This window comes from Botrytis byssoidea (genome assembly GCF_014898295.1).
Source record: "Botrytis byssoidea strain MUCL 94 chromosome Unknown BBYS_001, whole genome shotgun sequence".
NCBI classification, from domain to species: Eukaryota; Fungi; Ascomycota; class Leotiomycetes; order Helotiales; family Sclerotiniaceae; genus Botrytis; species Botrytis byssoidea.
Window position 1 is genome coordinate 201480 of NW_024065842.1, and position 23820 is coordinate 225299.

Sequence of the window (23820 nt, forward strand, 5' to 3'; positions counted from 1 at the left end):
GTTATTGAATTTTTCTGAGAAAAGGTGGTAATGACCGAAAAATGGCAGAAACTTTTCATCCTATTTTTACTGGCGGTCAAGGTAAAAAGATCAAAAGACCCGACATTCTTGATGTTCTAGCCAATCCTTTCAAGGAAGATAGAGGTTGATTGAATTTCATAGGCTATTATGTTCTGTGGTGGAGTCTTGAAATGCAATAACTTTGCAAGGACTACGCAAGAGAGAGCCAATCGCTATACGGCGGAATCCGAGAAATCCCAGGTACCTTACACTTAAATTCTCATCTATGATCTAACGAAGCACAATTTATCACTCTCCCATCTTTTACTTCCGAGTTCCTTCATCTGTACAAGTAACATACGAAGTACCTAATCAATGGCCCAACTTCTGGAGAGTCGATGGTCGCCGGCAGGGTAGAGTAGGTTTACATACCACATTCTACAAATGGCAACACACAAGGGGGTTTGTCCTGAGTAATTGCCCCGACCATTGGTTGCATTATCCGAGTGTTTGAACTGACTACTGACATGGGAGTCGACCCAGGAATGGAGATAACTTATTCATTGAGGCTCCACAATCCTCCTCCCCCCCCTTGTGCTACTGTCACCTCATCGGGTCTTCAGTGTTGAAATTGTACGAACGGCATTTCCCATTTTCTCCTTAGAATTTACCCTAGTCATCAACTGTCAATCTGTCACTCAACGTTACCCCGAAGTTGTTTGTGGGCTCATTTTATATACGAAGATTTTGTGATGTAGATACCGACGTCGCCATTGAACATGGTGGAGCGTTACAGAGTGTTTCATTATACTCCCGGAGCAGCGGATACCTACTTGATCGTGTCTAACATCGGGGAAAGACTTCTGGTAGCCCTGGAGATATTTCTTTACATGATCTCTTGGTCCTGAGCAAGCGCCCTACCCTCCTTGCACCCCTTGCACGTAAAGTTCCGATCCTTGGGTATATCGCTAGCATTTCAACGTGGTTAATATGAAGACTGGAGGCTAATATCGACTTTTCGGGTCAATCGCCGAACTATTCTTGGAGTAATGTTTGCGAATATTCTGTGATCGTTACAAGGGAATCAATTTGCTGTCTATTCGAGGTTCCAGTTACACCTATTTTACGTTTTCTTACCGCTTGCCGTCGCAAACTCACAGCAAGCATTTATGGTGGGCATCATAGAGGTGTGCAACTACTGCGGAACTCGGAGAATTTCCCGGATCCAAGCTTATATCCCTCAATAGAGTACACATATAAAACATTCTGGACACGCAACGTTGAATGCACGCACATACCCTTTCAGCCTCTATTTTAGTTTTTGATTTAAGGATTTTTTTTTGAAATAGTTTGCTTTCAACATGACTGTGAAATGGTGGATCACTGAGGATGCATCTTTCCCTCCATTGAGGAGAATTCGGAGAACAATCCATGTTATCTACTACCCTCAATATCCTAAAACGCCCCCGTTCAACACGAAGAGAAGCAAAGATCTGCAACTAACATTGGACCAGTTTTCCGTTCCTGGCGGTTGGTTCCATGCTAGAGCATGTGATTGCCAAATGAGGAGGCATACGATATATCAATGATTACTATCATACGTTTCAGATTTCGGCATACCCACTAACATTCACAATGGATCTTCTCCAAGCCAAACTAACGCATCCTAGTTGGGCCAGAGCTTCTCATCATCTCTCGGGCATATTCAAATATCACGATGCTTAGGCGAATGGCGGTTTATCCCTTGCTTTTACATTAGCATTGCAATTTTCTACCTTGATACCGATCAATATCATTCTTACACCATGAAAAGATGATCAGCTCTTGATACCCAGTAACCGGATAATGGAAAAAAATCGGATTCACATCCATGCTGAATATCATAATATTCCCATTCTCATTTACTTTTTTTTTCGGCAAACTCTACCGGCATTCCAGAGGAGTGGGTAAAGTGATGTTCGGCGATAAGATACCAGCTGTCGGTGTTTTTGATTTCTGAGTGAATTCTCTCACAAGATAAAATCTAGACAGAACCTGCAGCTTCAGGAAGGATTTCGAAGGTAGTCCATGGGACACAGGTTCAATGTCAATGAATCGTGATATCAATTTAAAACAAAGTCAGAGTGATCAACGAAGCCTTCGAGATCATAGAACAATACGAGTCTCGACTTCACAGTGTGAACGCTATACTCGAATGGCCAGCAATACTAAGTTCCAAGAAATAAAGCGCCGGAAATGGCCCTAGATTCGGATGATCCCCGATGTTAGACAGCACCACAGAGCACCCTTTGTCGTCATCTTCAACAAATCAACTTGGCAATTTCGACAATAGCCCGATCTCAACCAAACGAACTCGGAGTGGGCGAAATGAGATAGTGCGGCGATCTTCTTTGCAATTTTGAATGTCTTTGATTCTCTGATGCCTCAAAGGTTCAATCTCTTCATAATGATACTCAAGGCCTGTATGAATCCAAAATTCTGAGCCTAGAGCTTCGAATGTTAATTCTATCGTTATCGGCAAAAACAGCCATTGTTTAAAACATGGTCATTTTGCAAAAAGCTCTGCAGTATCTGAAAGAATGCCGTGTAAATTCTCATCGCAATTATTCACGCTCAAGCATAATCATCCTTCATCTCAAATCGATTACTGACTTGCTGAAATTGGTCATTTAGACTCGGACACTAGATGAGCACGGTAGTTCGGTTTCCAAAGTGTGCATAACTAATTTAGTAATGTTTGACCGCGATGCCATGGCAGCACAAACTCTATTCTTAAGACATGGAATCCATGCTGCTGGAGTAACGTCAAATGCTATCCAACGTCACCTAGGGTACTTCCCCATAATCCAAATACATGGGAACAGTGACAGTCTTGCCAACAACGAATCTCCTTGTCAAATTGAAGCTCCAGAATCAACCCAAAACGAGTATCCACACGTTCCTTACGCAGCCATGACTCAAATTAATATGGTTCTCAGATCGAGACTCGCAGCCGGGACTTGGGAGACATCATATATCTCATACCGACACATTGGAAGGCTTGTCCTAACAAAACTTTATCGGGTAAATATGCGACCCGTGACGCCCATCTAAACTTTCTTGTTTGACAGTCACGGCCAAGGAGGCAGTGCATTTTTCTGTTAGGTGGGTGTCTTGGATCTCGCTAGAATCTTGAAGCAGTCCAGGTAGGCCCTGCAAATGAAGCCATCCAAACAAGCATAGTAGCATACCTCAATCTACACTTTTACCTTTGGGCGAGACCTTTGTCTCTTCATCCCAATGTCTCCCTATTATACATATCGCAGGTAGTACAATATTGCTTCGGCAACCGGTAGCAGACTACACCGAGGCAATTGCAATTGTCAAGTAAAAGAACTCAGGAAACCCCGCTAATTCCTGTAAAGCCCGATTCGATTAGCAGTGAGATGGACTTCTGCAGCGGTCAGATGAGCAACTAATTAAGATCCGGCATAATCAGTGCTGCAAATTGAAATGCCTCAATGCTTCCGAGCCTGCAGGCCTATCAGAAGCGGTCAGACATGGTCGTCAAGAATCTAGAGCTAGCAGTACAATCATCCAATTTGATGCAATCAAGATAAATATCGATATCTATGTCGGACTAGATAAGATGATCACGCTTTCCACGTACCGTCGGTATTTTAAAGGGATCCAATTGGAAATAAAGATGCAGATATTGACAAACCTCAATCATCAAATAAGATAATGATCCCACTTCTAGTTTCTTTGAAAGAAAAAGTGTAGATAGTTGATCAATGGATCTGTGGCGCTTATGTGTCGCCATAATACAGATCAAAAACGAACAGATATACCGCCCACTTAAACCGGCATATTTGTCGACTATCCCCTCATTTCAACATTTATTGTCCCCACAATAATCCGCAGGTACCTCGGATGCCATGGCTCAACATCTAGAGTCTTGGCATGCTTCCTAAACCCCTACAGTGCTAACGGGACTACTCCTCTAAATATGCTTTCTTTCCGGAAAGATACATCCCCCCTCCTTTTTGGAACGATGAGCTACCTGGGAGTCAGTGGTAAAAAGAGGCTCTCAGTAGGATCTAGAAGATGAAACACTAATTAGTGTTTATTTAATTCGCCATTGGGTGTACACGGCTCGCTTCTAGGTCGCCAGGAGATCTCCCTGCTTCGAGATCTTTGACGCCTCGACAGCACTGTTGAAGAACCGGAACTTGAAAACCCCACTGCCGTTACCTTGGTTTTTCCTTGTCAAAGATAAAGCTATGTTTGTACGCGCGGGGTTGAATGAAAATTAAATGGCATTGGAAGCTGTATCCGCATCTTGCAACATTTCTCTCACAACCAGCCTTGCATACATTATCATGCACCTCGAGCATGTTTGGCAACGCTGATCTTAGGAACACAGCATGCTGTCGAGACAAACCCCAGTGAATCTCTTCAAGGTACCCGTTTAAATACATTGTAGCAAGGATATACAAGGATAGCAGGTACCACCACCTTATCCCATCACTATATTCCCAGTACCAAATGTTGAACCTCTTTTACCAGGTTTGTGCCGCGTCGCCTATTAAATCTCCTACGGACACAAATCGTGCATCAGTTATTCTTATGCCATCAACGGCCTAGACCTAGACCATTCTCGGAATCCTAGACTCAAGCATTGTTCATGTACAAATCCGCATTTGGCGTCTGGAAAATAAAGATCATCAAAAACGAAATTCAGGAAGATCACCCACGTGTATCTCACATTCACACACTTCCCATATTGACATCAAATCGCGTGAGCTAGGAAATAATCAAAGTATTCCCAAGTTTCTAATCAAGGGTTCTTTCATTTCGACCGTCGCACAATACATACATGTACCAGTACATCTTGCCTAGAACCTAGATTCTCATATATTATTTCGTCACACCCTATCTGCTCGTCTTTTTGATACAAGACTTACGTCGCCCCCAAAGTATCAACATAATAATTCCGAGTCATTGGAATTCGCCCTGTCCTATCAACGGCCCGAACCTGTCGGTATCCTCTGCCGGAAGTGGATTGGAGTGCGCATAAATGCAAGTAGGAACGCTTACCCACGCCACAACCCGAGAATTCTGCAGGGAGGTCATCCTTCACAAATGTCAGTGGTCGGTGAATTAGGTGTGCAAGTTGAACAGATTCCAGGTATGTTTTATTAATTTATTTGAAAGATCACCTTTATATGTCGTTTTAAGTTTTAGGACGGCTCATCAGTACTGAGCTGCCTGGAAACTATCCTCTTGAGCCTTGAGTTTCCGCTGGCGAATCGAATCAAGCGCACAATCAGCAGTGCATATCATATCCCGAAGTATGACAGGAACCTCCTGCCGACCCGACTACCAAATAAGGATGAGTTTTCAAGTTTGCATCCCAATCGGGAAAGATCTTAAGATGAATTTGCCTCGTGGCCATACCCACCTTAGGATTTAACACCCTTGACATTTGCTTCATGCAGAGTGTTCCGGTAACTACTACTCACTGGCACATATCTTGAACCCCTGCCGATAACCGTCACAAGAAACTAGACTGATGAGGTCTTGGGGCATCGCAATCATGCCGCTACTTTTTAACGTTATAATAGTCCTTGTTATATACATGGATGGCCGGGTAGCAGGGAAACTTAGGGCCTAGCAAACTTTGGCGAACCTCTGATTTAAATGCTTGCCTTTCAATCTTGGCAATCAATTACTCCAGATTTCCCAATCAGCCTTAAAGCGGAAGCCCAATGCTTGCATCTCCGTCATATACCCTCCAATTCAACCACTCATCCAAGCTTACTCTAGCACGAAAAGCTCATATCACTTGTTCATCGGCACAATCTTTTCCCTCTTCATACCCATTTACCGCCCCAAAATGGTCATTCTCCTTTAAAGCATTTAGTATTTCCCGATATGCGACCATTTGCTTTAATATAACTGGCTGATATCCGTTCTGTCACAGATTAATCACCTCCACCTCACGGATCAGCTGCCGACTTTTGGTACATCTAGCATTGAAGATTCAGTGGGGGAAATTCTAGCTTGAGCACACACTGCAGGCGTGCGTCGGACTTTGGCAGCTTTCAACGTTGCACAGTACTCTTTCCCCTGCGGCGCATCGCGAATCTTTCAGATCTTCAACACACGGAGCACTTGAAAGATTACCTGTTTCTGACCAAAAGTTTTATGACTAGATCTTATAGACATTGTATGGATCTTATCATCAATCATTTCTGATTAGAACGTTTTTATACACTCTTTTCTATCACAACTACTCTATAGACCGGTACATACCGACCAAGCGATGAAGCTAAACCACCAATAACGACATCTCTAAGCAAACACAACCTTATTATCAGTATTTTCGTTTTATAGATACATCAAATTTACCTACAGTCATTATATCAATTGGAGAGATAGATCCCGCGTGCTCCAACAATGACGGATCCATTGCATAATACATATCCCAGATCGCCGATACCTTCTACATCATCTTATGATTCATCTTCGGTATCTTCTGCGACCTCTCCCAGGCCCCAAGGATTGTACGAAGGAGGATTGATGGGAGCTTCGCCACGGCCAATGACCGGAAACATTCCTCACCCACAGCACATGGCAATGACTTCAGGGCTTCCGCCACCCGGGCAAAGTCCTTTCCACCACAGTTATAGCTCTGCTACTACATCTCCAGGCGGAATGGGCATGGATTCCATAGCATCAAATGGGTCGTCAAGCGGCACTCCAGGCCCTTCTGTTGGACAAATGACATCGGCAAATATGCAAGCGCAAAAGCGAGCGTATCGACAACGAAGAAAAGATCCAAGTTGTGATGCCTGTCGGGAACGCAAAGTTAAATGTGATGCAACGGAAACTAGTAGCTGTTCGGAGTGCTCTAGTAGGAATGTCAAATGTCAATTTACGAAAGAGACAAATAGACGTATGTCCTCTATCAAACAGGTTCAAGACTTGGAGAAACAGATTGCCCAAGTCAAGCGCGAGAATAACCAATTGAGAGCCATGCTCAGTATGAAAGAGGACCAAATGGATGTTGATGAAGGTTCGACTTCTATTTACTTACCAGAAATCGGATCGCAACCGAAGAAGAGACCAAGAGCCCCTCTGCTACACGATTTGTCAAAAATACAATCAAGCATCGGGAATTATAGCCATGGAATCTTCAAAACTCCAGCTCCATACCGACAGATAGGATCACCAATAACCAGAATTTCTTCACCTCCCGAACTACCTCCTAAACATCTCGCAGATCATCTCTTGAGAGCTTATTATTCTTCCATACATCTAGTAACACCCATACTTCATTGGCCAAACTTTGAGCGCGAGTATGAAGAAGTTTACAAAAAGGGCTCTTTGGAAACTACACCACGGAACTGGACTGCATTATTCTTTGCGGTGATGGCAGTGGGAGTTCTTTTCAGCACAGAGCCCAGTATTCAAAGATCTTACAAAGGTAAAGAATACATAGAAGTATCCATAAACCTCACAGATCTTTGGAATGACGATTACTGTATTGATCATGCGCGTACAGTTCTTCTTACCAGTATATTTCTTTACGAAATGAACCTTAAATCGGCAGCGTGGACATGGCTTGGATCAAGTGTTCGAATTGGACAAGATTTGGGCCTTCATTGCGAGACAGGACCGTCGCAATCAGTTGAAGATGAAATGCGCAGAAGGGTATGGTGGGGAATCTATATTTGGGACCGGCACATGTCGCTTGAATTTGGAAGACCCCTTCTTATCGACGATGCAGATTGCGATGTTAATCTCCCCAATCCTATTGATGAATTTTATTTGGGCTATCGATCTCCACCTGCGCCTCAAAATAGTGCACAAACAAGCATGCCGTCAACCTATCTTCTTCCAATTATCCATACCATGCGCGGTATAGGGTCTCTCCTCAAGACCCTCAAATTACCTATCATTCCTCCTTCCACAATATCTGCTTTCGACACATATTTTACAAACTGTTTATCCGCTTTCCCACCCCCTTTCCATCTCTCTTCCTCCGACCCTCTCGAATCCACAACTCTCGTCCCAATCTACCACCTCCTAAATGCACGTCTCTTACTTCATCGCCATAACCTCACTACTTCTTCGCCACCCGATCTACGCGCGTCCGCTATCGAATCCTGTATTCTAGATTCTATGAACAGTGCTTCTATACTCTCCCGCGCTCTCCCTCAAAGTTCCACAAGCCCACTATCCTCGCAAAATCGGAGCTGGGGCCAAAGTACTAGCGCGATGATTTGCATGCATATATGGCGATGCACCTTGTTTTTACTGTTTGGAGGACGATTTGACGCGGCTGCAACGTGTATTAGAGCACTTGCTTATGTTGGATTTGAGAGAGAGGTTAATGTGGCTTGTGGAAGATACATTGTATTCTTTTTGGGCGTGTTGATTGATAAGAAGAGGAGTTCAGACAATAATGGTAGAGAGCAGGCGTATTTGGGTCAAAGTTCCACTGAAAGGATAGGAAGATTTGACATGGATGAGGAGGTAGTGGCATACTTGAGTGGAGATTTGCAAGGGGGAGATGAGAGTTGGATTTGGCAAGGCAGAGAGGCGATGGGGATGAGGAGTCCCAATGCTGGAGGAGCGGGCGTGACTAGTCCTACATTATCAAGAGAGGGAGATAGAGATAGGGAGATGGGAGGTATGAGTGGATTGAGTGGAGGACTTCTGGTGCTTGGGGAGGCGGAAGCGAGGGACTGGGGTGGGTGGGAAAGAGTGCAATATCTGGTGGAGATTCTGGCAAGAGAATCAAATGCGTCTGGGCCTGTGCCAGGCTCTGGACCTCTCTCTGGACATGGACAAGGAAATGCATACCTTCCCGAGCCTCGAGGCGTATTCGGTCTAGGGTTGGGTGTAGCGCCTGGAGTAGCAGGAGGAATGGGTGGCGCAACAGGAGGATCAATCGGAGCGAGCGGCATGGGACCAATTTCAGCAAAACCACAAACAAGTCCTCCGGCTCGAAGGGACGACAGAAATCGTGGCAACGAACGGATGAGTATTACCAACATCATCTAATCCCAAGGTTCATCGAAAGACATATAAAACTCAACGACAAATCCTCCTTCACCCATCGATTCAATTTCACACCAACAAACTCCACAAACCAAATATTTTCGTTGTACATAATTTCATATTCGTCTCCTTTCTTAACAATGGAAGCGAAGCTGAAGAAGGGGGGGAAGGATGGAGGGAGGTATAGTGAGCGAGGCATTTGTGCGTGGTGGGTAATATCCATAAATCTCACTCCGAACAGCAAGAAAACGGCGTTGGTATAGAGTGTGTTTGATGATTGCACCGACAAAGGAAACGGAAGATAGATAGATACCTTTTAACCTTATGGACTTGGCGTGGCCCAAAAGTTTTCTTTTGTTTATTTTGCATATATATCCGCGGGCATTACAGTCAGCTGTCGTTTAGTTCATGTTTATGTAGTGTGTAGAAGATAGTTATAATATATTTTAGTACTTAATTTGCTAAGATTGATGGATTGATATGATTTATGGTGCTGCGAGTTGATTCGTATGGTATGTGAGTGGCAAAGAGAAATCCCAATCTTCGCGAGATATTGTTGAAGCAACCAGACCAAGCACAGTCCCCTTTTGTATTGATTCAGATTACGCGAAATTCATTCATGGCTAAACTTCGACCACCATCTACCATATGAGAAGAGAATGGATAAGTACAGTAAAGATCTTGGAAGTTGCGATACTGAAACCTGAGAAGACGCTGCGTCAGGTCTGGGCTTGAGAGTGTGAGGGAGAAAAATCGCCATGCTGGCAATACTTCATGCTGAAACTCTGTCAGTTCATTAAAGAGTCTGGATGACCTGAGCTATTAGATGCCTCTTTCAAAATACACTCGCCTGTGATCACCCAAAGTATCTTAAATTTTCGCCTCAAATCCGACGAAAGGGAGGTCAATTCTAGTGAATCTTTGAACCTCCCTTTCCTTCCCATCAATTCACCATCCTCTACCATATCCCTAGCATCCATTTCAGACGTTTTGTTGCACATCTCATAAATATAATTCATTATTTCAACAGCCCAAACTAAACTAAGTAATACTATAATTTCTCTCTTGCGTTGTTGATGTCGATGCTGCTTAATTTTCCGAAGTGTGAGCGAAAAGGTCACCGTATTTGCATATTCTTGCGTCACATGTTGACGTTCCATTTCGCGTCGCGTCTCTCAGCGAACAGAATTTGGATTGACATTACTGCTGCAACTGTATGCACATCCACATCCTTCATTGCACATCATATATCGTATACAATACATAAGCAAACTCGCAATCATCTTGATCTCCCTTTCAATTGCCCATCCACCCACAAATATGCCCCCAAAACCATTCAACCCCCCGCGCCCCTCGGGGCAATCCAAACCTCGCGGACGTCCCAAAGGCACGACTTCCACATCTACCATCTCCAAATCTAAATCAACAATCAAACCACCAGTTTCCAAGCAGTCCCGCGTATCCAAAACTCCCACCCCTCAACTCGAAGACTCAGATTCAGACTCAGATTCCGAGTCGGAGAAGGATAAAAATGATGAAATGGAAGTCGACGAGGATAGCGACGACCCATTCGCATCCCAACCACCTATACCAAAAGGCAAAGGCAAAGCATTAACATCAACATCTAAATCCACATCTAAACCCTCAAGCTCCAAGGCAAAAGACAACGGCGATCCCCAATCCTCCGATTCCGAGCTCGAAATGATATCTCCAGCTCGTCCTACTCCTCGCAACAACGCCTCATCATCTACCCACCAAAACGCAGCAGAAGAATCAGATTCGGACTCTGAAACCCGCACAACAATTCCGAATGATCTCCTCTCTAAAATCATGCACGAGTTATTTGCAGAGCCTAATACGCGGATTTCGAAAGAAGCGAATAAAGCGGTGGGAAAATATATGGATACTTTTGTTCGAGAGGCAATTGCGAGGGTTAGGTATGCGGAGAGGGGTAGTGGAAGAGGCGGTGGGTTCTGGGAGGTAGAAGATTTGGAGAAGATGGCGCCGCAGTTGTTGTTGGATTTTTGAGGGGGAGAGACGGATTTGTAATTGGAAGTTCAAGAGCGAACTTGCTGATTTAGGCCTTCGCTGGTATGAATGTTTATGTACGAGAACTTCTCTCTCTATCAAGGTAGCATGGCGGGGATTCGGCGTTATCAGGAGATATGAGGGGAGTGTCAGCGGGCGATTTTTTTGTGATATGAGGTCACTATCTGTTATATATCCTCACAATGGGATTTCATGAATGAGGCCAAAGAGTCATCTATTTCCAACTTTAATGTTGTTCAAGAGGGCAAGCAATGAATTATCCAATTCTGACTCAGGCATTTGACTCTAGCATGAACGAGCACTTCACATGTACATACATGATGACGAAAGTTTATATGGATATGACAGACATAATCCATTCTATCTCATCATGATACATCGCTTGATCATCCAGCGAATTAGCCAAAAAAAAAGTAGAGAACAACTCTCCTACGCCATAATCGGGTCCCGTCCACAGGATCTCGGTACAATGCATACATGCATAGTGATACATTAACAATCATCTTTCTTTTCCTTTCCGCATTATTTCCACCAAGTCTACTTTTCTCTCATCTTTTAGACGTCTCTTTTGCACCATCATGCATTCAACTTAGTAATAAATCCTCACAACAATACCATTACACCAGCTCCTAGTGCACCCACATATCCCATCGCATTCTGTACTCCAAATCTATTTCCTGCATTTGCAGTAGCGGCTGTAAGACTCGTGCTGGTAGTAGCGGTTCCGGATGCAGCTACAGCTACGGATGAGTCTCCGCTACTACTAGAAGATGTACCTGAGGCTGGAGAGAGTGTTGTTGCTGTGGATGAAGAATCTGAGCCTGAAGAGCCGGATGAAGAGCCAGAGGAAGAACCCGTTGATCCCGACGATCCCGACGATCCCGCCGAGCCCGAGTTGGAAGTGGAAGAAGTGGATGATGAAGTAGATGAAGTACCGTTGGATGTCGGGGCGATATTTTTTGTGGCTTTTGCTGCTAGTGCTGCGAAGTTCGCGAGAGAGCGGGTTGAGTTTGCTGCCGTGCTGCAAGGCATTAGTATGAATTATATGGTTGATTAAGAGAAGAAGACTCACTTCTCGTTGACCACCAAAACCATTCCATTTTGACAATGCTTTCCCTGACTACAATAAAACCACAAAGGTGTGGCGACTTTAACCGGCATGCTGAATACTGGTACCATACCTGTACTATTTAACCCAGCGGCTACATTCATAAAGCCACTGTAAACACCTATGTTATTTGTGCTTTGGCTAATAGGAACGCAGGGTGCGTCGAAGGTAGATTGGGTAACGGTGTGGTTTCCGGCTGCAAATTGGAATTGGATTGTATCGCCTACTTTGGCGGAAATGTTGTCGGGGAAATATCTAAGTGCAGTGCTATTGTTGGCTTGGCCGACGCGTACTATATGGGTTTGAGAACCGGTTGTATTGGCTGCGGCTAGAGGGGGGTTAGTTGGATTGGAGAGAGGGTGTGCATAAGACGTACCATAGACAGTGCTGATACTCAAGGCGGAAAGGAGAGACTGAGTGAAATGCATTTTGATAAAATGAATGGTTACCAGTCAAAGAGCCACTGTAGGAATAAGTCTTTCTAAAAATTATAGAATAGAGCAGAATAGAACGAGGGCGACTGGCGCTTGAAGATGAAAAATGTATGTATATCGTACTCGCCGACAAAACAATTAAAGAATATGTATATGTTATAAGAGATAGTAGGAAGAATGATGAAGAGAGAAAGAAATAGTAGACAAAGTAAAATACAAGAGGTGAATATCACGAAATCGAAACCTACATCGAGGGAGAGAGAAGGCATAATTAAGCAAAAAACGAAGATTGAATGATCTTCAATATGCTTGTCCGATTGTCCCAGCCTTGGTGATACACATGAGTGAACTTCAATACAGTTCCTTCTTCCAAGAATATTCAAGGACATCATGAAGGTTGGGGTTGTAACAAAAATGACTTTGAAGTGTTTGGGGAAGGGAAGTTTAAAACTCCAGGGGTTAGGTCTTTTGACGGGAACCAAAACTACGGATGATGATTGAGATAAGATGACAGGAGTGAAGGCTTGGCATGTAACTATATTTCGAAGTTGAGATGGTGTGTATCATGTTTGATGTCTTGCTTAAAGGTTAATAAATGGAGATGATTGGGGTAACTTGTGTAAGGCTGGGCCTCAATAGTGTGTACATTGCCTCTGTCTTCGGTCTCTTTATATGATATCAAAATTTCGCATATGACAGAGGGTTAGCCTAACTTTAGGTGTGTGTATATCTTTCTTCAACAACTGTCTTATACTCGAATAACATCCAAATCACAATTTCGCCTTCTAGATAGCGACGCGGCATAATTACTGCCCATGTAAAAGAAATCCAGTCTTTTCATCTTGTTGCCAACCTCTAACTCTCTTCGGCTTCCATCATGTCCGTCCATGGCATTGTAAGCAAGCGAGTACATGAAGCACGGAGGTGTGTCAACTCGGACAACCTTAACCTTAAAACGTCCCAAGTTTCAATAACATGGGTTGAATACACGTCTGCACGTTGGTATCGTCTGATTATAGGTTCTCTTAAGCTTTTGAACGGGCGGAGGATGCAATTGATTTTCTTATGATGTGATGAAAAATTGTGGATTGATGTATTTGAACTTGGTATGGCGATTTCGTAAGGGTTAAAGAATCGTAAGGTATGTCACGGGCGTCCAGGTCACAAGACTTAAGGTTATACTTCGGGATTGTGTCGCTGAATAATTTGTCTAACAGTCGCTAAGGTTATTGGTCTTATCGTGTGAAAATCCTCAACTAAGGTTTTGACCTCTATGCAGACAACTATCGTGCAATTTTGTTAACATACCGAAATCCATCATTTAACTTACCTGTCATCCGATTACATACTCCGATTTGTACGAGTGTACTGTCTGCTATTGCCGCTCTAAGAATCGAACTGGTATGACAGGATAAAGATGTTGGTGGCGGATCGCATCCAACCAATGTTCAATTGCCTACCGACTTGCAAGATGCGTCTCGCCTCATTTGGCTGATGCGAATATTCTTGCAGCATCACTCGGTCGTGAGTTCCAATGAAAAAGGATCTCTTGGCAAGGGTAAGGGGGATGAGACAAGGTAGTCCTACCGTTGCGAGGCTGAAAGTTCAGGGCTCATCTTGCCGCACACCAGTATATTTGTACCTGTGAAATGTAACAAACTTTTCGATTCTTTACGACGCAATTTTCAAAATGCTCGATCTATTCTTCTCTCCACCTGAAATTTTGGTCGCGAAAGTGCAAGTCTTGGCTGATTTTTTGGACTTGCAAACGTTGCCTTACCACATACATGAAATAATCATCGCATTTTGTTTTTACACCGTCGTCGATACTTATGTCTCCCCAATTATCTCATCTCGACTCTTTCCCAAAATATACCCGTCGCTTTCCCATCGAGGCAAGATCAGCTGGAACATCCATTTTGTCTCATTCGTTCAATCTACTGTGATATGTACACTGGCCTTGTGGGTGCAATGGACACAGATGATGAACGATGGGACATGGACTGGCGGGGAAGAATATGGGGATACACTGGGGCTGGAGGTCTTGTTCAAGCTTTCGCTATGGGTTATTTCTTATGGGATTTGATGGCAAGTGTTGTTCATCTAGGTGTTCTTGGATGGAGCTCGTTGATACATGCCATCTGTGCACTTTCAGTGGTTGGCATTGGTTTTGTGAGTTTCGTTTTATTTCTTAGTTTCTATTTGCACACGTATCCATCATCACTATACTTTATTAAGCTAACGCAACAAAAATCTTAGAGACCATTTGCGGATTATTATGGTCTGAACTTCGTCCTTTACGAACTCTCCACCCCATTCCTCAATATTCACTGGTTCTTCGATAAGCTCAATATGACGGGTTCCAAAGTACAACTTTACAATGGCATAGTACTCCTCGTTATGTTCTTCTCATGCCGTCTTGTGTGGGGTTTCTACCAATCTGCAAGATTGTATCAGGATATATGGAGCTCTTTCCATACCCCCAGTGCAATAATTGCCCCGGAGCCTGGATCCCTTAGTGCTTCAGAATGGGAACTCTTCAGATTCTCTGGAAAATCCAATGAGTTGTCGCTACCAACATGGTTAGCTTGGGCCTATCTGGGAGCGAATACTATATTGACGCTTTTGAATTTTTATTGGTTTAATCAGATGATTTCCGCGGTATCGAAAAGGTTCTCAAAGAAAGGAAAGCATACACGAGCAAATAAGAAAGAGTAGAACTTCTGAAATATCGCAAGGTGAATCCTCGCAGGCCAATTGCTACAGTTTAGATCTGATCACGCAATGGGAAGAGATCAAGACAGCCTCTTTCTTATTTTTCCACAAAGTCAACAATCTCAGTTCACGGCAGAGTGGTGAATTCAGATATATTTGATAATATTCTCAAGGAAATATTGGATTTCAATTAATTCCTAGCTAGACGTCTGAAGACAAGTTTGAAAACCATGTGCACCCTCTTTCATACGTGCAACCTTCTGGGCTCCTTTACAGTTGCGCTCCCTCTCCTCAAACCACAGTGGTGCAAATCTCTCGCATTATTTTAACCAAATCAAATGCATTGGAATGTTTCCGAGTGTATATGGTCAAATGCTCTCAAAAGCCCAGCCATGTGTGCTAATCCTGCAAAAATAACCATAAAATGGAGGATCTGATGACTTGAACCTAAGATGTCGTGGCGACGTGGAAACTATTTCTCTGGTATCTATGAATGTCCTCGTTAGCTCTCAGTGTTAAAATTCTTATCTCTTCTCGCAGTCAAATTGCAAAATTGTCAGGCAAATGGGGCAATCATGCAAGACTTAGCTTACCCTTGCAGCATAAGCAAAAGCACCAAACAAATTGAGCCCAGCCATGATCCCCAACCAATCTAGACTCATCCTCCAATTTTGCGTTTCATACCCGTAAAGCATGAGACCATGAATAACGAAGGTGATAGAGGAAAGCCCTAAACAACTGTACATAATTGCTCTATATGGACGAAAAGCTGAATGCCGGAACCTGGGATGGGAGTTGTGACTGCACAGGCCGGTCCCGAGAGAGATATCTGGTTTTATTATTAGCCAATTCTTCTGATAATAAGGGCACATTTACCATCGTCCAATATGTTTCCTGAATAGCGGGGTCGCAGTAAAATCCATAGTAAACAGTCGGGATCGTGGAACCCCACATCAAGATCACCACACCTAGATAATCGAGTTGATTGCCAAGTGTATTAACTCTCTTACTGTGATTCGCTAGAAGATGGAAACTATTGCGACCTCAGCCAAGAGAAGCGTCTATTGGGCAGCTCACTGGACATACGTAGCTGAAAGTAGAAAACAAATAGCTACTCCAAAGAAGAACGTCGAGAACACGACGATATCTGCTATCGTTGCAGTGGCATAGCGCGGAGCGATTTATCTATAGAGAGAAAATGGAAGAGAAGCGAAGAGAATCGAGCCGAATAGATGAGAGTATATGTTGACTGAACATTCGATTCCTGATTAGCCATGTTTTCAAATATTTTCAAACAAAGCAACTTTACTTGTCTCGTTATGTATATAACATAAGCTCCATAGAGACGTGAGAAATGAATTTGAGGCACGTCTATGTTCTTTCAGACGCATGATGACGAATTCATGATGTACAAGGACGAAGTGACCTATATCCTGATAATATGTATTCATTGTCTCTAGGGTAAGAAACAAATCAGCTAATTCTCATTTTAAGAATTCTGGAGAGCAAACTAACTGCTGCCAATTTTCTCCAGCACACTGTCAGTCATTGTAAAGCCCACGGACAATTCAAAGGAACTCACGAAGCTCATGCCATTCGAGTAGGTTACTTCCTAAATTATAGCCGCTCAGATTTCCTCTGCCCCGAAGTCTTGCTTTGCTACTAATATCTGGCTGGCCCGCGACAACTTTGATGGTGTTTTGACTCCTCTTATCAGAACGTTGTACTGGTCTTGACAACATCTTTGAAAAACGCAACAACTAACTTCACAACAAGCAACGCACGTATGCAACAAAACAAAGCAATAGGGCTGTATTTATCAATACTTCACAAAGAAATACAAGGAAAAAAAAGAGGTCAGCTCTTCGACTTATATCACGTGAGCAGCGCGAGGAATCTTAACGCAACCTTCCGTTTCTGTTCAATCTTGCATACAACCCTAGCCGGCGCTTATGCCCCAAAGTGTAGCATCCGTGTTCCGTAAATTTCAGCAGTGTGTGATAGGTATTTTTTTGGCATACACACTTGTAAATTTAGATCAGTGATGTTGCTTCTTTGTGGGTAACGACCAATTCTACATGGGAAACCTTATGTTGGAGGGTGTCCTGCAGAATATTCTTTGGGTTACATTCGCATTTTGTCCAATACAAAATCATATTATATTTATTCATGAAACAATTGAGGCACAGTCAATGTCGATGAAATTAGATATATGAGTTGAGAAATAACATTAAGTGATGTTAAGTCCCAAGGTATGGGCCCACTAGATTTCGCGCGAAGTACAAACTAGTCGCTCGCTGTTACCATCACGATGCTATTATTCACATCTTCTCTCTTGTTCTATTTCTTTTTATTCGGTATATCAACATGTGCGCCATTTCTTAAACCAAGCAACGAGGCAACCACTGGCTGGGTGTCAGACCCCAATGGACGAGTTACATTTTCCCTCGTCGTTTCTTGTCTATTGACATTATCACTTTGTGTTTGGTCGGCAATGCATCTTAATATTCCAAGACCTTATCATCTTACGATTCAAGAGTTTATAAGAGGAATCAAATGGGGTGTTGTAGGTATTTTTACTCCAGAGTTGGTGGTTTTTGCGGCTTGGAGACAGTATAATTCTGCAACTGCTTTGAAAGCTTTGGTTCAAGATAGAATTGCTGAGGCTGTGACGCCGTTTCCGACTGAACAGTCTCATACAAAATCCTCAGAGGTATGTACCCTTGAATATTCTCTTTCATTCTGAGCTATATTTCCGGTTCCGTGCGGAAAGGAGGATTTGCCTTTCCATGGCCAGTACAATTTATCAGGAGAGTGACTGCTCAAGTTACTTACAATTATTAGCTTGACAAGAAATCGACCAGAGTTGAATTACAAGATATAATTTCACCATGGACCATCGTTCATGGTTTTTACGCCGGCATGGGTGGATTTGTTTTCGATTTTGAAAATTCCGAGGACAATACCCCTCAATTTATCCCCAATTATCAACGTCTAACGCTTACTGCGTGTGGTGTCAACCTACTTGCAGAATGCGGCTACCTTCCAGACATAACCAGACGCGAAATATTGGATAAAAGCAAAGCAGATACCATGGCGAAACTCCTCGTTATTCTTCAAGCTGGATGGATGCTAGTACAAGTTATTGGACGACTTGTTACTGGGCTCCCAGTCACCTTTTTGGAAGTAAATACACTGGGACACGTTCTCTGTGATTCATTATCTATCTATTGTGGTGGCATAAGCCACGTTCTATAATGGTACCCACGAAACTCGAGGGAGATTGGGTCAGGCCTTTGTGTGCGTATATGTATATGAGTAGTCAGATCAGTGGACATGATAGCAAACATCCTGGCATTCTCAAAAGATCGTGGAAGGACTCTGAACTTTCCAGGTTTGCATATGTACCTCCGATGGCGTCTGATGGACTTCAGGAGGGACTCAAAATCCAGAGAACGCCCTCTAGCCTCATCCCAGAGAAATCTCATACCTTTGAAATCAATGCAGCAACTACCGAATTATATGAATCAGCGCAAATATCTACATTTGGATTCTTTGTCCCGTCAAGATCAGACCTAAACGCCAACGGTTCTTCCAAACGAGATCCCGATCAAACAGAAAATACTAAATACCTACTTAACGCTAGTCTCGAGCAACATACCCGTTGGTAACTAGCAGCAAAAGCAATCCATACCCACCCTGCGCTCCGCTCCAGTTTCACTATCAACGCCATTCCAGCTTCTCCTGGTCAGCCCACCCATCAAATCCACAAGCCTCTAATCGAACAACTAGTCTCTCTCTCCGCGGGCAACTGGCCCGGTGAAGATCTTCTCCGTAGCACTGGTGGTCTCGTGATGGGTATGACATTATGGCTAGCCAGCATTGCGTTCGGAGCCGTGCATGCAGCGGCCTGGTATGATTATTTTCCCTCCTGCTTCGAACAATGGATGTGGAGAGCCAGCGCTGTATATATTGCTTTTTCTGGAATATCATGGTTATGTATCAATGGGCTTGCTCGAGCTATCAAGCCCGTCGATCAGTTCTGGGATCGTTTTCTAGCTTTGAAAGAAGATTGGTGTAGTTTTTTGGTGATTGGGTTTTTGTGTACAGTCTGTGGTATCTCATATGTGGTTGCGAGAATTTACTTGGTGGTCGAGGCGTTTATTAGTATCAGGAAGTTGCCTGTTGGCGCGTATGGGACGCCGGATTGGACAACGGTTGTCCCGCATTTGTAGTTTATTTTCTAGGAGCTTCGTCTCGGCTCAAACTATCTATTTCTCTTCCCCGACCTATTCTATGACCCCGAAAGTACCCACTCCATGAGCTATTCAAGAACCGAGATCTCAGCCCTACAGAACATCCGGTCTCTATTCCGGCCTCACTATGACGGAAATAAAAATTCTGTTTTATTGACCCAATGTCTGACCACCCGTCGTCTTGTTGGCAATACACGGCCTAGAAAACACAGGTAGAAGAATAATATAATGTCATATATAGCCTCCACAGCCGACCGAAGTCAGAATTCGATATACTTATTTCGTGTATATAATTTTCTCCATATATTGCATATTTCACCCTGTGAAAAACTTCCATAATCTGTATCTATCTCTATCAATCCTTCATTAATCAATTATTATTTTTCTTGGGGTTATCAGATTCAATATGCCATCGAAAGCAAATACCAAGAAAACACTCCAAGATCCATCTTTAAAAAACCATTCAAATTTAGATTCAAATTCACATATCCTAACCCCAACTCCTCAAAAAAAACCCAAGACTTCCCACAGGAAGCCTCCTACCCCTCCCGCTTCTATCTATACAATAGAATCCGACTCCGACTCCAACTCCGAGTATTCGAACCATGCATCTCCATCTGAATATACGTACTCAAACCATACATCTCAATCTCCATCCGGCCATACCTACTCTACCTCCTACTCATCCCCCAAATCTCTCCACGCCCCCGAAACCCCATCTTTAGAATCCTACCAAGAAACTCTCGATGCGCAGATAATAGACTATTTCCATTCACACCCTGACAAACCATATCTTCAATCTCAATTCCAATTCCAATCCCAATCCCGATCATGTCCTACACCCTCTTCACCCTATCACTCACTATCCCCATCATCTTCTCTCTCACCCTCTTCCCACATCCAAACCAATTCTCCCTCCCTTCGCAAACCACCCACCCAACCCCCCCTCTCCTCCCTCTCCCACCTCGACCAACACCTCTACAACAAACTCCTGCGATCCCGACGCTACGGACACCTCGCGCTATGCGCTTATGAAAACGAAGTCGCGCGTCAAAAACTCACCCATCGAATCTCGCTCCTGAACATCGAGCTCCGCGAAAAAGGCGAAGAGATGAAGAAGCTCGTGGTGCAAGAATTGAGCGAGGAGCAGGGAGTGAGGGAGGAAGCGATGCCGAGTTGGATGGGGGAGGTGTTGTATTGGGGGGGCTGGGATGAGGGATGTGTGGGGTTTTGGGAGGGCTGGGAGGGGTATTGGGAGAGGTTTTTCAGGGAGGAACAGGAGGGGGAGAGGGGGGAGGGGAGGGGAAAGGGGAGGGGGGTGTGGAAGAGGTGGGGGAGGGGGATTAAGGGGGTTTTTGGGAGTACGGGGAAGAGGAGGGTGAGAGGGGAGGATTATGAGATGATGTGAACAAGTCAAACAAAGAAAAAGAAACTATTTTGTTAATATAATAATTCATAACAAACAGGTTGATCACCACCCCATTTTTTTCGAAGTGAGAAACGAAGAGTAAAAGGGGCTCAAAAAGATGATTTAGCGATTCCACAACTGAATACTCAAGAGACGGTAACATTCGCAGCCTAACTTTCTTCTCTACCCCCAAAACCCAAAGTCACAAGAGATTAATTAGAAGACTTCAAGATTGCAATTATCCTTTCATACATTATCGCAGACTACTATTTTATGCCTCATGTTATGTACAAAAAAGCAATTCTACCATCTTGACTAGAAGCGTAAAGATCAAGCTATCGTAAAAAAGTACTCCATTATCTCATCTCATATCCATCATTTCTCATTTATTCCTCCACAAACAAAACATGTCCACTCATCCCACAATTTTAATCTCATCCTGATTCTTATCTGGAACTCCAACTACATTGGTCTTCATATCGGTAGAAGTTTGGATGACATGAGAATTGGTCTCACCAGAGCTAGATTTTTCTCGTTCCTCCCTAATAGTTTCCAATTGTTGTTGAAGATCACTGCCAAGTTTTGTTTCCATAAAAGGCTTGCTCTGTGTATCGACAAGTCCAGGTTGTACGTGTTCAGAGCTGCCAGAATCATACAAAGGAAATGGATAATCTCCTTCACCATGATATTGATAAATCGATCTTCTTGTACCTTCAAAGTTTTTCTTGACTTTATTAACATTTTTCCATTCCAAAGTTAGACCGGTAAGAATCGTAAGAGCACTTGTAATGATAGCCACAAAGAATACCTTCATGATAGCTGCGTTATATGCTGTCAAAACGTCTGGGAGATATTGTGCTGGAATGAGAGTTCGGAGTTCTGTAGCACCTGTGTGTAAGATAAGTGAGGTTGGTAAGGAGGGAAGATTGAGGGCCGAGAGATTTTTGACCAATTCATGAGAGAAGATGGCTTGACCAACCGAGACGAAAACTGTATCGCCAAGAGATTGGAAAAAAGGTATAAGTGCAAGACCAATTGGCACATCGTCATGTGGAAGACATTCTTGAACAGCCAAACTGATCTGCTGTATACCTAAGCCGAGACCCGATCCAAAGACAACCGGCCAACTCATCCATTCTTTTGGTCCGCTATTTACTTGTAATGTGATGAGAAGTCCTGCGCCAACCGGTGCGATAATTGATGATACAATAATCATTGGAACATAGTAGCCAATGGATCTTTGGAATGTTACCGCGAATAGGGTAGCGAAGACCAGAGCTAAGACCAGTGGGAGTGTATGAAGACCAGAATCGAATGGGTCAAGGCCTTGAACAGCTTGAAACCAGATTGGAATGTAGTAGACAACAAGATAGAAAGAACATGAGTTAAATAGAGAAAACCATGCTACCGAAGCAACAGATCTTTGCTTGATAATTCGAATTGGCACTGTTGCATCATCTCCGGACGTGAATCGGATAGTGACGAAGGTTATAAGTAAAATGCCACCCAAAATGAAGAGGAGGATGCTTCTTGTATCTCCAAAGCTGTAATGAGCGCCTCCATATTGCAATGCTAGAAGTATAGAAACGATACCTGCAATGAAAACGAGTATTCCGATGGGATCCATTCTTCGAAGCTTCTGGAGAAAAGTGTCCGAATTTTTCCTAGATTTCCCTTTGACAACGAAGAGTAGAATGGATGCAGCAGCTCCGCCCACTGGCAGGTTAATGTAGAAGCACCATCTCCAAGTGACTTTCTCGGTGAAGACGCCTCCGATCAAAGGTCCACACACAGTGGCGATAGCGAACATACACCATAATAAACCTTTGTTTTTATGTTAGCTTGAGACACTTGAGTTTCCCAGTGGTTTGTATCTCTCACTCATGAAAATAGGGCGACGATGAAGTGGCACGGTTTCGTTCAGAATCAGTATAGCTCCATTGACTACCAATTCAAATGGTCAGTGGTTGTCTTGCTAAGGAACGTTTCGGGGAGCGTGAGAAGGAGAAGAAAAACAACACAACTCAACGATGGTGTTGCATGTGAAAGCTTTTGCAGAATCTAAAACAGAGAAACTTAAGTCATGGATCAATCGCACTTACGGATACCCGAAGAACCTAGGCCAGCTTCACCGTGTCAGTTCCAAAGATTGGTATGAAAAGGACAGAGGAAGACTTACCAATCGCTCTACCAACAATGAAGACCTTCGAGTTTGAGGCGAAGCCACACACAGCAGACTAGGTAAATATGAATCAAAATGGTGGCAGACACATGTGTAGAAGAACCACTTACCCCAGCCTCAAAAATGACAACTGCGATCATGAGAACCCATTTATAGTTATAGAACTTGTAGATTTTTCCAAAACCCATTTGAGTAGCACAGCTTGTTAAAAGATATGCAGATGCATACCATCCGACATCTTCAAGTGTGTTGAATTCATTGGTGATAGCTGGGATAGCAGTATTAAGGGCTCGTTTGATTACAAAATCCGCGCTGAATCCACTGAAATAATCCGCTTTTTATATTATTGCAGAATCCGTAATAGTAGTAATCCATTTCAAAAAGAGCGGATTATTAATTTGTGGTTTATGGTTTATATATCAAATCCATTATAAAATCCATCGAAATAAAAGGAAGTGAAGTATATATATAGCATATATACAAATTAGATGGGGTAATTCGAATTTTCAATATACTATCACTATTTAAATAACTAAATGTGAGGTTTAAGTATGGAATAAAAGATGTAGAATTAGAATGGTGCCAAGGGCCAAGATATTAGCCCAGGATTAGCTAAT

The 23820-nt window shown here is 43.3% G+C and overlaps 9 protein-coding genes across 9 annotated transcripts; 6 read left to right on the plus strand and 3 right to left on the minus strand.

Annotated features, from left to right (window-relative positions):
- Positions 1-2733: 2733 nt before the first annotated feature.
- Positions 2734-3093, plus strand: EAE97_000062 (uncharacterized protein; the record flags this gene model as incomplete). The annotated part of the gene is made up of 1 exon (XM_038870572.1): positions 2734-3093. One exon carries the CDS (start codon positions 2734-2736, stop codon positions 3091-3093), a length of 360 nt encoding a protein of 119 aa, XP_038737933.1.
- A 3348-nt stretch (positions 3094-6441) lies between these two features.
- Positions 6442-9054, plus strand: EAE97_000063 (uncharacterized protein; the record flags this gene model as incomplete). The annotated part of the gene is made up of 1 exon (XM_038870573.1): positions 6442-9054. One exon carries the CDS (start codon positions 6442-6444, stop codon positions 9052-9054), a length of 2613 nt encoding a protein of 870 aa, XP_038737934.1.
- A 1317-nt stretch (positions 9055-10371) lies between these two features.
- EAE97_000064 (uncharacterized protein) lies at positions 10372-11079 on the plus strand (the record flags this gene model as incomplete). The annotated part of the gene is made up of 1 exon (XM_038870574.1): positions 10372-11079. The coding sequence occupies one exon, from the start codon at positions 10372-10374 to the stop codon at positions 11077-11079; it is 708 nt and encodes a 235-aa protein (XP_038737935.1).
- Positions 11080-11703: 624 nt separating this feature from the next.
- Positions 11704-12636, minus strand: EAE97_000065 (uncharacterized protein; the record flags this gene model as incomplete). The annotated part of the gene is made up of 3 exons (XM_038870575.1): positions 11704-12121; positions 12173-12536; positions 12585-12636. 3 exons carry the CDS (start codon positions 12634-12636, stop codon positions 11704-11706), a joined length of 834 nt encoding a protein of 277 aa, XP_038737936.1.
- Positions 12637-14613: 1977 nt separating this feature from the next.
- EAE97_000066 (uncharacterized protein) lies at positions 14614-15360 on the plus strand (the record flags this gene model as incomplete). Its single annotated transcript, XM_038870576.1, has 2 exons — positions 14614-14814; positions 14902-15360. 2 exons carry the CDS (start codon positions 14614-14616, stop codon positions 15358-15360), a joined length of 660 nt encoding a protein of 219 aa, XP_038737937.1.
- A 331-nt stretch (positions 15361-15691) lies between these two features.
- On the minus strand, positions 15692-16103 carry EAE97_000067 (uncharacterized protein; the record flags this gene model as incomplete). Its single annotated transcript, XM_038870577.1, has 2 exons — positions 15692-15829; positions 15951-16103. The coding sequence occupies 2 exons, from the start codon at positions 16101-16103 to the stop codon at positions 15692-15694; spliced, it is 291 nt and encodes a 96-aa protein (XP_038737938.1).
- Positions 16104-17612: 1509 nt separating this feature from the next.
- EAE97_000068 (uncharacterized protein) lies at positions 17613-19592 on the plus strand (the record flags this gene model as incomplete). The annotated part of the gene is made up of 4 exons (XM_038870578.1): positions 17613-18070; positions 18202-18543; positions 18636-19020; positions 19150-19592. Exons 1-4 carry the CDS (start codon positions 17669-17671, stop codon positions 19590-19592), a joined length of 1572 nt encoding a protein of 523 aa, XP_038737939.1. The 5' UTR covers positions 17613-17668.
- Positions 19593-20019: 427 nt separating this feature from the next.
- Positions 20020-21021, plus strand: EAE97_000069 (uncharacterized protein; the record flags this gene model as incomplete). The annotated part of the gene is made up of 1 exon (XM_038870579.1): positions 20020-21021. The coding sequence occupies one exon, from the start codon at positions 20020-20022 to the stop codon at positions 21019-21021; it is 1002 nt and encodes a 333-aa protein (XP_038737940.1).
- Positions 21022-21436: 415 nt separating this feature from the next.
- On the minus strand, positions 21437-23544 carry EAE97_000070 (uncharacterized protein; the record flags this gene model as incomplete). Its single annotated transcript, XM_038870580.1, has 5 exons — positions 23314-23544; positions 23201-23258; positions 23124-23147; positions 22903-22965; positions 21437-22845 (listed from the first exon to the last, which is right to left on the minus strand). Exons 1-5 carry the CDS (start codon positions 23389-23391, stop codon positions 21437-21439), a joined length of 1632 nt encoding a protein of 543 aa, XP_038737941.1. The 5' UTR covers positions 23392-23544.
- Positions 23545-23820: the final 276 nt, after the last annotated feature.